Below are 12,468 nucleotides of genomic sequence, written 5' to 3'. Positions count from 1 at the left end.
TTGTTTGAATTATTAGCATAGAAAGCGTTAAAATATTACAAAAAAGTGCCTTAAAAGATTTGTTTTTTTAATAATTAAATACTCAAACCGTATCACTATGTACTTGAGTTAATCGAGCACCGCTAATTTTGACAAAACGTGGCGCTTTTAAAAAGGTCTGAATCACTACTGATTCGATGAACTTTATTATTCCGAAAAAGATTCATTCAAAATGGAAAAAGACAAAATGTGCATTATTATCCTAACATGTTATTGTTAAAGTAAAAAAATGATTTTTTTTTAATTTTTGAATTTTTTAGAATTTAAACTAAATAAACAAATTTTGTAAATATTGAGAAATTAAATTTATTGATTTTTTGAATATTTAGAATTAAATTGATAAAATGCGTAAACATTAAAAAATTAAATTTATTATTAGGCTAATAAAAAAACCTACATGTGAAAAAGTTGAAGGAAGAGAAATTTTGTTTGAATTATTAGGATAGAAAGCGTTAAAGTAATACAAAAAGTGTCTTAAAGATTTTTTTATTTTTAACAATCAAATAACAAAAACGTGTCACTATGTACTCGAGTTAATCGAACACCATTAAAACATCCGAATCGCTACCGATTCAAAGGGTTTATTATTCTAAAAAAATTCCTTCAAGATAGAAAAAGAGAAAATGTGCATTATTATCCTAACATGTCATTGTTAAAGTAAAAAAATAAATAAATGAATATTTTAAATTATTCTCTCTTATTTTGAAATTTTAAAATTGGAACTAAATTGATAGATTTTGTAAATTTCAAAGGTTAAATTTATTGATTTTTAGAATTGAATTAAAATGACAAATTTTATAAATATTGAGGGCTAAATTTGTTATTTTTAAGATATAGAATCAAATTAATAGAATGTGTAAACATTGAAGTGTTAAAATTGGTTATTACACCAAAAAAAAAAGCTCACATCAGCTTTCATCACTCATCTAGTGGCAACAATGAGAGAGTGACTAAAATAATTAATTTTGAAAAGTTGAGTGACTAAATGAAAAAGAAAAACATGACTAAAACATAATCAAAAGCATAGTTTAATGACTATTTTGTAATTTACCATTTTATTTTAATAATGCATTATTTAGATACAACCTCTAATAAAAAAATATAAATAACTTCCATATACAATTTTATTGTCTAAAAGAACTTTTGGTAGAAACACATTTATAGTCTCTTTCCATTTTGATATTAAATAAATTTATCCCTCTTAAAATCGAAACAATTTAATCCCTATAAATTTTAAAATTCAATGACTCAAGACAGTCAATCACAACGTAATATATAATTTTAATTAGTATAATACTAAATTTAGTCCTCAATTTTTACATATTTTTTGTAAATATTAGCAAAATTTGTAAATATTACAAGTTAAATTAATTGTACTTAATTGCTCACTTTTAAAATTAACAGAGATTAAATTGCTCTTATTTTTTAGAACAATTTGCTTAATATCAAAATTGAGAGTGACAAAAAGATTTTTACCAAGACTTTTCTATCCATACAAAAAATGGTATAATATCTTATTTGGCCCTCCAACTTTGTAAAAAAAATCATTTTAGCACTCCATTTAATTTTTTACCTCTTTTAACCCTTAAACTTGTGTTGTTTATCAAATCACCTAAAAATGGATGAAAATGTTAACGTCTGTTAACTTTGCTAACATGACATACACATGAATGCGATATCAGCAATTAATTAATTTTTAAAATTCAAAAATTATTAAAAAACCATTAAAAAAGTATAATACTTATATAAAAATGTTTTTTTAATTTTTTAAAAAAATTAACTATTGATACGCCATACGCATGGACTACCATATAGATGCCACATTAACAAAGTTAACAGAGGTTAACTTTTCCATCTATTTTGAGATGATTTAACAATCAATGTAATTTTAAGGACTAAAAGAAACAAAAAATTAAATGAGTGATTAAAATGACTCTTTTTTTGTAAAGTTAAAGGCAAAAATAATTATGCCAAAAAAAAAATTCAACCTCGCATCACGGGTTCAATAACCAGTTTTATATAAAAATCAAATGATAAATACAGATACAATGAAAATTTACCAGAATTCAATGCCCAGACTTATGTCTAGAGTAAATATATATGTACATCACAAATCAATTCAAGAAGAAAAAGGCAGCAAATTTCATGTAGAAAGCCTACAAGTGGCCCTGTTTAAAAATGGTCCTCCACAACTTGGAATGCTGCTGGACAACATCAAAAATCACCCTAAAAATTAGTCAGTCAAGCCGGATTTGGTTACTGAAAACGATAAAAATTTTCGACCGAAATTCCTTAGCATATCATGCACCAGCATGATCTTCCTAAGGTTACTCATCCGTCTTGATTATCCATTCATCAGATCCTGTTATGTTCAAAAGAAACTGGCAGAGCATGACATTTGCAAACGATGATGCAGTTCTTGGAGCGAAGCAAATCCAGTTTCTTGATGCGGTTCTTGGAGCGAAGCAAATCCAGTTTCTTGATGCAGTTCTTGGAGCGAAGCAAATCCAGTTTCTTGAAGAAACATGAACTTGAGGTCCCAGTCATTGATTTCAGAAGAGATATTATGTACATCATATAATGGTGTAGTGCGATAGGAGATCACCTACACTGGGATATTATCCAAGGAATACCCATCGAAATCGAACTCGTTTTCGGCTGGTGCGATGCCTTGTTGCTGTCAGAAAATCAAATTGTATGTATAAATGAATATTCCCATTGATAAGTGAATAAAAGAGAATAAAAAAACCAACCTGTTTCAGAAGAGCAATCATGAGATCCTCTTGTCCGAAGTGATCGGCAAATAGATTGGAAGGATTCCCATCTGCAACACTCCCGGACTTGACCCGAACCGTATTTTCAGCACGAATTGTGTTGAGATGATGATTGACATTTAGCAGATTCCCAGGTTCTGTACTATCTCCGGCTGAGAACATCGCCTTGCTTACAATGGGTACACTCCTGTTTTGTCCATTTATTTGGCCCGAAGGAAATCCTTGTTGAACTAAAACCGATTGCGCGAGATCAAGGTTGCCTTGAAGAGAGTTTGAATGCTGAGAGTCTTCTAATATCATGCCTGCATTCTGTAGCTCCCAATTTTGGGATTTATATTGATAGTCATTAAATACATCGTAAGTAGGCAAGAATCCCCCTGATCCTTTAATTTCTGAGTTAAAATCTTCGTGAAAAGCACCTTTCGATGTGTGATCAGACATTCCCGGTGTACTTCTGAGGGAGAAAGAATCAACAGGTAGTTCGGAAGCATGATTCATGGGGAAATTCAATATCGAAGAGGTCTGTGAAACCAGATTATAACCAGGGGCTCGGATATTTTCTGGAATCCCATTTCGTGTAGAGACATTTGCAGCAATTCCATTTGGTACTATAGGCTGCCCCACAGATAATGGAACAGTTGAATCGTTCAGTATCTGGACTCTCGACAATGGCTGACCCATCTCGATCAATGATGAGTTGTTTTGACTGCTTTGTGCACCGTGGGGAGCAACTTGCATACTTACGTTTCCTATCGATTGTGAGGTGCGGCGCAAGCTGGTAAGCTGCTTTGACTCCATTGTTGTTGGAATTCCATGAAGTAAATTTACTTGCTTATTATTATTGTTCACATGTTGTTGCTGCCCTTCTCCAAATCTCAACTTTGGATTTTCAAAACTAAAAATGTTTCTTTGATTAACAAGGGGCATAGGTATGCTCGATTTAGCAGTTGACCGACCGAGCACAGCTGCTTGGAGTGTGGCAAGACATTGTGCAGGAAGTTGACCAGTGGCAGTAAGCGTTTGCAGATCGAGCCCATGGACTGAAGACAGCGGACCGAAAGTTTCATCTTGGGGGTTCATAAAAGAATTATTCGGATTACATGAGTGTGGTGATACCCCACTCAGCCTTCTAAGATACAACCGATATTTCTGATCACATGACAACGAAACAATTATCATTAGTGAATAAAACATAATTTTGATTTCCGAGAACTATTTATCAGATGCAAATCTAGGCAAGTAAGAAGTTTGTATATTTATTAGATGCAAATCTAGGCTAGTAAGAAGTTTGTATATTTAGTGAACATGTACTGTACCTGAAGATGGCTAGCAACATTTTCTCGGGTAAGGCCAGGAACGTTCATCAACTCCAAAATTTTCTTCGGGACAGCCTCTGAAGTAAAAGATAAAACGTCAGCAAATGTCAACGAAGAGAAACAAAAAAAAATCAACAGGCAAATAGTTGTGGTCGAAAACATATTTCAACCATAAACAAGGACTTAATACTCGATTCTTTTGGCAAAAGTAACATAATTTTATCCGAAATCATGAGCTTATATAAACAACAATGTAATACAACATCGATATTGAAATATCCCTAACCAAGGAAACACGCTAACCAAGGAAACACGCTAACCAAGGAAACACGCTTCAACTCAAATCCTCAAGTTATTTGCCAAAACTGAGCATAACTGAATCCGACACTCAGACCCCAGACTGAATAACATAGTGTAAAAGCACAAGGGAGTTTCACCGGTTTTTGGAAAATAAACACTATGACTATAAGGTTTTAACATATATAGTAATTTCATAAAAGAAATGGGTAAAAGGCTCATACTGTCGATGCCTAGTTGATTAACAGCTGCAACGAACTGTTGATGGAGCTCAACGGACCAAACAACCCTCGGCTTCTTTAGCGTGGATGTATCATCTCTATCCTCAGTTTCATCTTCATCATCCTTCCTCTTTTTCGAGCTTTTCCAATTTCCTTCATTAACCGAGGATGAGTAATCTGCGTCTTCAGATTGTTTTGGCTGCCGATCTCCTTCTTCTACACTTCCCGACTGCTCCAAGTCTTTCCACTCATTCTTCCTCTTCCGAACCACATGTTGCCATATGTTCTTCAGTGCCTCAATTCGAACTGGTTTGATTAGGTAATCGCAGGCACCGTGTGTAACACCTTTCATGACAACATCTTTTCCATCATCCGCCGACATCACTGCAGAAAATACAAGTCGAACATGAGGCCATAACGAAATCCAAGCCCGAGTAAATCGTTAATTCACGGTGAGTAAATCCATGACAAACATTTATGATAAAGAGTGCTTACTGATGACAGGGAGATCCATCTCCAAACCAATATGCTCGAGAAGTTTGAATCCATCCATGTCTGGCATATGGACATCGCTGATAACGATATCGAACCCGTTTCTGTTCTCGCGTAGCTTCAATAATGCGGTCTCGGCTCGATTGCATTTGGTAACTGGAAAATGAACAATCACAAATCAACCAATCATCCATCAAATTACTAGAATATCAACCTCTTAGCTCCAAAGGAACTCCCTATGTTTTACATATATATATATATATATATATATGCACAAATCAAAGCAAAACAGGCCTTTATAGCTAATGAAATACTTCAAGCAAATTAGCAGAAAGCATTATAAAGTTTCATAATTTCCCAAAATCCAAGAAACAAAGATCAATTCCTTTTCGCCCCACTATATGTACCCACAAACAAAATCGATACAAGCCAAAAAAAATTTATTGAAAACCTAAAACAGAAACAACAAAATTACTATCTTAAACACTGAAATTAGTGATCAAAATGAAGAATTAAAGAAAACCCAAGGAAGAAAATTGTGATTGTACCATCATATGAACAATTTCTTAGCATTTTTTCCAAGATTATGAGACATGTTGGATCATCATCAACAACAAGCACACGCAAACCAGCAGGGAACTGATCTGGAACTGGAACTACATCTCCTGCTTTCCAAGTAGTAATTGAACTAGCAGTCGACATGGATCCTTTTCCACCACTTGAATTTTTCATCACTTGAAAAGAAAAAAAAAACCCCGATCCAAAACCCAGAAAAACGAGAAATTTTGCACTAAAGATTCTGGGTTTCACATGTCTAAAGTTGAACTGGACTCACTAAGCATAAAAAAGAGATCGATACTTGATACCCAGGGTTGAAAATTCAAAGAAACCGAAGTTATGATAAGGTAAAAATCGAAGGGAAATTGTGTTTTTTTTTCCTTTTTTTTATGGAGATTCATTCAAGTTGAAGTCCATTGAAGCTTTTTTTTTTTTAATTATTTTTTATCATTTTTAATTTATTTAAATAATTTTTTGTTCAAATGTGGGTCAGTCCTAGAAGTGTGGATCCAGCTCACGTTTATAAAGTATAATAACAAACCCCGAAGGTTAAAGTATGCCATAGCCCCTGTACTTTTGAAAATTTTAAATTTAGTTTTTATACTTTTATTTTTCCAAATTTAGTCCTACTTTCTAGATGTTAAAATTTAAGTGTAATTGTTAACACTTTTAAAATTAACAGTGTTAATAATTGAATATAAATTTTGAAATCTAAAAATAAATAAATTAAATTTCTAAAATAAAAATATATAAATTAACTTCTAAATTTTAAAGAGTACCGAGATTTATGGCATGTTTTAAGCAACTCCAAAACATCCAAAATATTATCTTATTCCATACCTAATGGTGTAATGAATTTTGTTTGATGAGTTTAGAATCAGATCAGGTTGGCTGAGCTAAAAATTAATCGGTACACTTATTATAAATAAGTTAAAAAGTTAATTAGTTTGTGAATTAATACATATTAATTGAATGAAACTAAAAATTAGTTGAGCCGAATTTTATAATTTTATAAATTTTGATTGACATCAACATTCTTCTTAATGCAAGAGAATGTGGATTCAGTTGCTTATCTAATGCAAGACAACATGGGTTGAGTTGCAGTTGCTTAACACACGTTACAACCAAAACTGATACAAGAGTTAGGGAACCCACCTTTGAGGTGAGGATGGGACCCACAGCACCACTTTATAGGTTTCCACGTCAGCAGAGAGGCAAGTAGTATAATGTGACGTGTCGTGGGTCCCATCAACCATACCAAGACAAACAAAAAGAAAAAACATTAATATGCCTACTTTTTATTTATTTTTAAAAATATTTTAATTCTTTCATTGTTAATTTTTTTATTTAAAAGTTATAATTTGATAGTGTAATTTTAAATTATACAAATGGATTTTAAAAAATTCATGATGGGCCTTTAATTAGTATTTTTTAAAATAAAAATTAGATAAATGGTACATATAATATTTTTAATTTTATTTATATAATTAAAAATTGTTATTGTTAGTGAAATTTTAAATTGGTCGAGGTGGAATTGAGATGATTTATACTTGAGAAAAGCATATGGACTTGATAATATTAATTACATAAATTCAAATTTAGATTATGATAAATTCAGTTAAAGATCGACAACCGATAATAAGGAGAATATGTTAAATATTAAAGAGGAAATAATCTAATAAATATGCATCAAACAATTAGATAAAATTACATATAATGTTTATTTTTCTTTCTATTTGTATTAGTAATCGTATTATTAATTTTTTTACACTAACATAACACATATGATGACTTGATTCTAATTTTGTTACTTGTTTAGAAATTATTTTATCATATTAATACTTTTTATAGTAATTAATATTTTTAAAATTATAAATTACTATGTAATTACAATGTGTACTATCAAACATGACATAATGAATTACAATGTAATTACATTCATCACCAAACACGCCTAGAAAATTACAATTCTTTGTAATTACAAGAGAGCGATAATTACATTTTCATTCAATTACTTTGTGTTGTCCAAACAAACCCTTAATTTTTTTATAAAAATGAAAAATTACATATATGATATAAATTTTTCTTGTTTATTTAAAATTTATTAAATAATGAATTTTTATTAATGAGCATTTTATATTTTTAATAAAATAAATATTTTATATAATTGATTCAATTTATTTATAAATATATTTTATATATTACATATAATTTAAAAATACTTATAATTTTAAAACAATATTCAGTAATAAATTTACAAAATACATACAAATTTCAATAAAAAAATTGATGTGTTTAAAATACATATTTTTGGGTTAATATATTATTTGATACTTTACTTTGGCATTTGAATTTTTTCAAGTCGATACTTCAAATTTTTATCGTACCTGAATTTGGCTTAAAGGTTTCAATTTTGTACTTGGAAGTTTTTTTTCTTTATCCCAATTAAATACTTATATGTTTTTTTATTAGAGGGCACGTGCCAAATATTCATTGAACTATATGATATCATTTGATTTAAGAACAAAAAACTTAAGTACCAAATTGAAAAAAAAAATCTCAAACACTAAATTAAACCTTAAAGTCAAATTTTTCACAAATGCCTCAAAAACCAAAATTCCTTTCAAAACCCAAAAAAGCAATCTAAATTTTAATGCTAAAAGAATGAAAGATCCATAAATGAAACCCTAACAAATTTGGGTCTTAAAAACATCCCCAAATCTCCCTTTCACTGGTTCAAAGATTGGGGTACCATAACTCCCTCTCTTTCCCTTCAAACTCCCTCTTTTCAAGTGCCTAAACCTATCACTTTCCCTATAAACCTCACTCCTCAGGTGTGGGTAGCCATGAAATGCATACTCTGAAGGTTCAAAAATAGGGGTCTCTCTTTGAATCCTATGTTTAATCCCATTATGACAATGATGGTTGTTTGATGGGTTGAACACTGGGGATTCCTTCCTGGAATTAACTTTCAAGCAGTGTTCTATTACCCTTATTTCCTCTTTCAATCTGCTCCTTATATCTGTCAAGATTTGCAGTGATTTCCCAGGTTTTGAACTGTTTATTGGGTGTTGTTGAGACTTGGGTTTTGATGGGTTTTGTGTGTTATTGATCAATGGATTGGGATTGGGATGTGGGTTGTTGTTGCTGCATTCAGTGCAGACGTGTTTCCACCTCTCTGAGTTGAATGCTCTTCTCTTTACATTGTCTGAAAGACATGAATATGCCTGCAACAAAACACTGTTTTTCATTATTCCCATGACCAGGGGTGGAAAGGGTGCCTTGCTCTCCCCTACATGGGAAATTTCGTAAAATTACAAGTTTAAATATGGTGAAACTGCATTTTAGCCCTTCAAGAATGATATAATTATGATTTCATCCATATAAAACAGTAATAAAATTACATTTTAGTTCTAAAAAATGTGCCCTTGATTAGGTTTAATTGGACGATTGATTCTGCTTGGAACTCGAAAATTTGAATCAGTTTAGCTCAATTTTTATCATAAATTATCCATCCTAAACTTCAAACAATACTAACCTAAAATGAGCAAGACCTCATTTCAAAGCCCCAAGCCAAAACGTTAACCGGCTTAGACCGGAAATAATTCGAATTCAAAATTAACTCAATATTAAATAATCCAAAGAATTTTAAATAGATTACCTTAGGTTTTGATATTTTTTATTTCTAGTTATTATAATTGATTGTGATAATATTCGTTAAATCCATAATTACGATAAACACGACCCACAATGCAATCAGAAAGGTTAGCAATTTCGGTACTTTCTATTTTTCTTCAACAATATACAACCCCACCAAAAGAAATAAAGAAAGAAAAAAGGCAATGAAAGTGTAATCTAACCTCTGAGACAAGCTTGAAGGCAACATCAGCTTTTGGATGCTTATTCTTATCAGGATGAAGTTGCAAAGCTGCAAAGTACAAAAACCAGAAAACAAAAACAACCCTTTTTCAACAACACAATGACGAATATATATCAGTTATAAAACATATGCAAAAATTTCAATTTCTGGCATTGATTAAAAAAGCCTACCAAGTTTATGATAACGCCTTTTGATAAGCTCTGATCCGGCATCTTCTGCAACCTGCAAAGGAAAGATCATGAACCAAATCAAATAATCCCCCCCCCCCCCGAAAAAAAAAGGGTTGAATTTGAATATTATGTTCAAAAGATTCATTTAAAAGCCTGAAAAACGAAAAAACATACTCCAAGGAGACGATACCAGTCAATGAAAGGTGACTTTACAAGGTGTTCGATATGGTGCCTGTGAGAACATGCAATGGGGTTTGTTGTTGAAATGGAGCAAATTTCCAGTACCAACTGTGATTTAGAATCTAATAATGATTCAAACCCAATTCTCCCCATTGTTTGAAGATTGAAAAACAAAAAGAAAAAAGGGTAAAGCCTAAGAATTGAATGAATCAAAACATGGGATTATGAGAGAAGAAATAATGTAAAATTGAAAGGTGGAGCGGTTAAGAAGTTTATTTTGAAAGTGGATCAGTTGGTGGGAAGAAAAGAGTATTGTTGGGGCTTTTGCCATTTTGGCTAATTTGATGTTAAATATCATTGAGAATTTCTAAAGGTTATTTTACCTTCTTCTTCTTTTTTGTTAATTGTTTTTTAGGGTTTAAAATGTTCTTAAATCAATTTTGGGTTTTTTGAATTTAAATTAGACTTTTGTAGTAATGATTTATGATATTGAACTGAAATTTTTGGATAACTGAAAAACCCTTTCATTGATTACTATCTTTAATTTAGAATTTACAAAATTTTAGGGTCAAAAGATGTTTTTTAATTATAGGAGAAAATTAAGTTAATTTTTTAAAAGGAAGTTAGTTTTTAAATGGGGTTATAATTTTAAACATTCTATAAAAATACATTTTAATAAAGATAATAAAAATCAATCATTACACTTCATAATTTTCCAAATAAAATATTCCTTTTAGCTAAAGTTTACATAAAATAACAAGTTCCATTCTTTTAATAATTGGATTTTGATCGAATGTTAGCTCGATTGGCATCAACATTATTATCAATACAGGAATAAGTAAGTTCGAGCGTGTTGAAGTGCGTTATCCTCCTATTTAAGAGTTGAGAATGGGCTATATGGATAGTTCTAGACATTGTAACAACAAATATGATAAGAACCTATAATGAGATTAATGTTAAAAAGTATATTTTTTATCTCATTTAATATAAAAAAATTAATTGAGTTTTTTTTTTCAAATAATTATTTGAAAGTTCTTGAGATTAATACTCATCTTTCATAAATTATATTCACGAAACAATATATATATATATATATATCCTTTTCACATGGAATGTGTAATTAATTTCAACAGGTTAACAATGAAAGTGTATTGAATTCAATCACATGAAATTGGAGCGCCTATCCAATGTGACCCACTCAAACAATTCCTACCATAAAATATAAAGGTGTCAAAAAGGAAGTTGAAAATATTAAATTCCTGTTTAAAAGTCGGATTATTCAATAAAATATTGAACTAAATTCGACCATATTTTTAAAAAAATTTATTGAATTTAATTGTAGAATACATAAAGTTATTAATTTAAATTATTTTTTAAATATTTTGTAATGATATGGTCTAAGAATCTTTAACACCCAATTGGCTCAAATTCTCTCTCCATGTCGCAACCCATTTTTTAAATTTTCATGAATTCATTGTGAAAAAATCAAAATTCAATGTGGATTGAACAAATGGCACATGGGTTTTGTGGTTTTATTAAAAGAGTATGGTCCAATTTTCCAATGGAATATTGTCCTCTTCTAAAGGGCCTGCCATTATATAAGACCTAAGAGCCATATATAATGGAATTAGCTTAGCTAGGGAGATTTACATTTCAAAAATATTAAATATACCTATAGGTTTAAGACCTAAAACAAAATATATTGTGGAATTAGCCTTGCTAGGGATAATCACATTTCATAAAAAAAAAAAAATTTCATTTGCCTACATGAAAGGTAGATTCAATAGTAGTAAATATTCGTATATGTATTATAATTATATATTTTATATAGGGATAATAATTTATTTGGCTCTTTAAATTTATAAAAAAAAATTATTTTAGACTTTCATTTAATTTTTTGTCTCTTTTAATCATTAAATTTATGATGTTTGTCAAATCACTCCAAAATAAAAGGAAAAGTTCATGTTTGTTAACTTTGCTGACGTCGCATACGCATGGATTGCCATGTCAGTAATTAATTAATTTTAAAATTAGAAAATTTTAATTTTTTATAAAAAATATAAAAATTATAAAAAATGTGTTTAATATTTAAAAAATTAATTAATGCCACATGGATGCCACATCAACATTGTTAATTTTTCTATCCATTTTGGGGTGATTTGACAAACAATGCAAATTTAAGGACTAAAAGAAGTGAAAAATTAAATGTAAGGCTATTTGTTTTATAAACTTTGAGGGTTAAATAAGTCATTATGCCTTTTACATATTAGCAGGGTGTTTAAATGTAGAGGTGGATCTTAGGCTCTTAGCCCCCAAATTAAAAAATTATATTTTTGTATAAATGATGGAATTATAATTTAATATATGAATAAATTGCATTTTAATTCCTCAAAATGAAAAATATCTGTTTAGTCCTTCAAAATAATGAAATCATAAATTAATAAATAATAAAATTATATTTCGATCTCTCAAAATTTGTATTTCAATTCGGCCTCACTAAAAAAATTCTAGATTTACCTGAGACTTTTATTTGTTGGGCCA

At 30.1% G+C, this 12,468-nt stretch overlaps 2 protein-coding genes across 4 annotated transcripts; both read right to left on the bottom strand.

The window, feature by feature from the left end:
- Positions 1 to 2,040: 2,040 nt before the first annotated feature.
- On the bottom strand, positions 2,041 to 6,124 carry LOC105775272 (two-component response regulator ARR2). The gene is made up of 6 exons (XM_012597801.2): positions 5,688 to 6,124; positions 5,143 to 5,295; positions 4,651 to 5,031; positions 4,130 to 4,206; positions 2,793 to 3,962; positions 2,041 to 2,716 (listed from the first exon to the last, which is right to left on the bottom strand). The coding sequence occupies exons 1-6, from the start codon at positions 5,869 to 5,871 to the stop codon at positions 2,645 to 2,647; spliced, it is 2,037 nt and encodes a 678-aa protein (XP_012453255.1). The 5' UTR covers positions 5,872 to 6,124; the 3' UTR covers positions 2,041 to 2,644.
- A 2,117-nt stretch (positions 6,125 to 8,241) lies between these two features.
- Positions 8,242 to 10,241, bottom strand: LOC105775258 (uncharacterized). Of its 3 annotated transcripts, none has more exons than XM_012597789.2 (4): positions 9,922 to 10,241; positions 9,748 to 9,799; positions 9,558 to 9,625; positions 8,242 to 8,924 (listed from the first exon to the last, which is right to left on the bottom strand). In XM_012597789.2, exons 1-4 carry the CDS (start codon positions 10,078 to 10,080, stop codon positions 8,385 to 8,387), a joined length of 819 nt encoding a protein of 272 aa, XP_012453243.1. In that variant the 5' UTR covers positions 10,081 to 10,241; the 3' UTR covers positions 8,242 to 8,384. The 3 variants fall into 3 exon arrangements, with proteins under 3 accessions (XP_012453243.1, XP_012453245.1, XP_052483451.1); XM_012597791.2 differs by having other exon boundaries at positions 8,242 to 8,937; positions 9,938 to 10,241; XM_052627491.1 differs by having other exon boundaries at positions 8,242 to 8,937; positions 9,922 to 10,066.
- Positions 10,242 to 12,468: the final 2,227 nt, after the last annotated feature.

Source organism: Gossypium raimondii, chromosome 1, assembly GCF_025698545.1.
Source record: "Gossypium raimondii isolate GPD5lz chromosome 1, ASM2569854v1, whole genome shotgun sequence".
In the NCBI taxonomy this organism is placed as follows: Eukaryota; Viridiplantae; Streptophyta; class Magnoliopsida; order Malvales; family Malvaceae; genus Gossypium; species Gossypium raimondii.
Note: the sequence above shows the minus strand (reverse complement) of the source record. Positions and strands in the feature narration are given on the sequence as shown.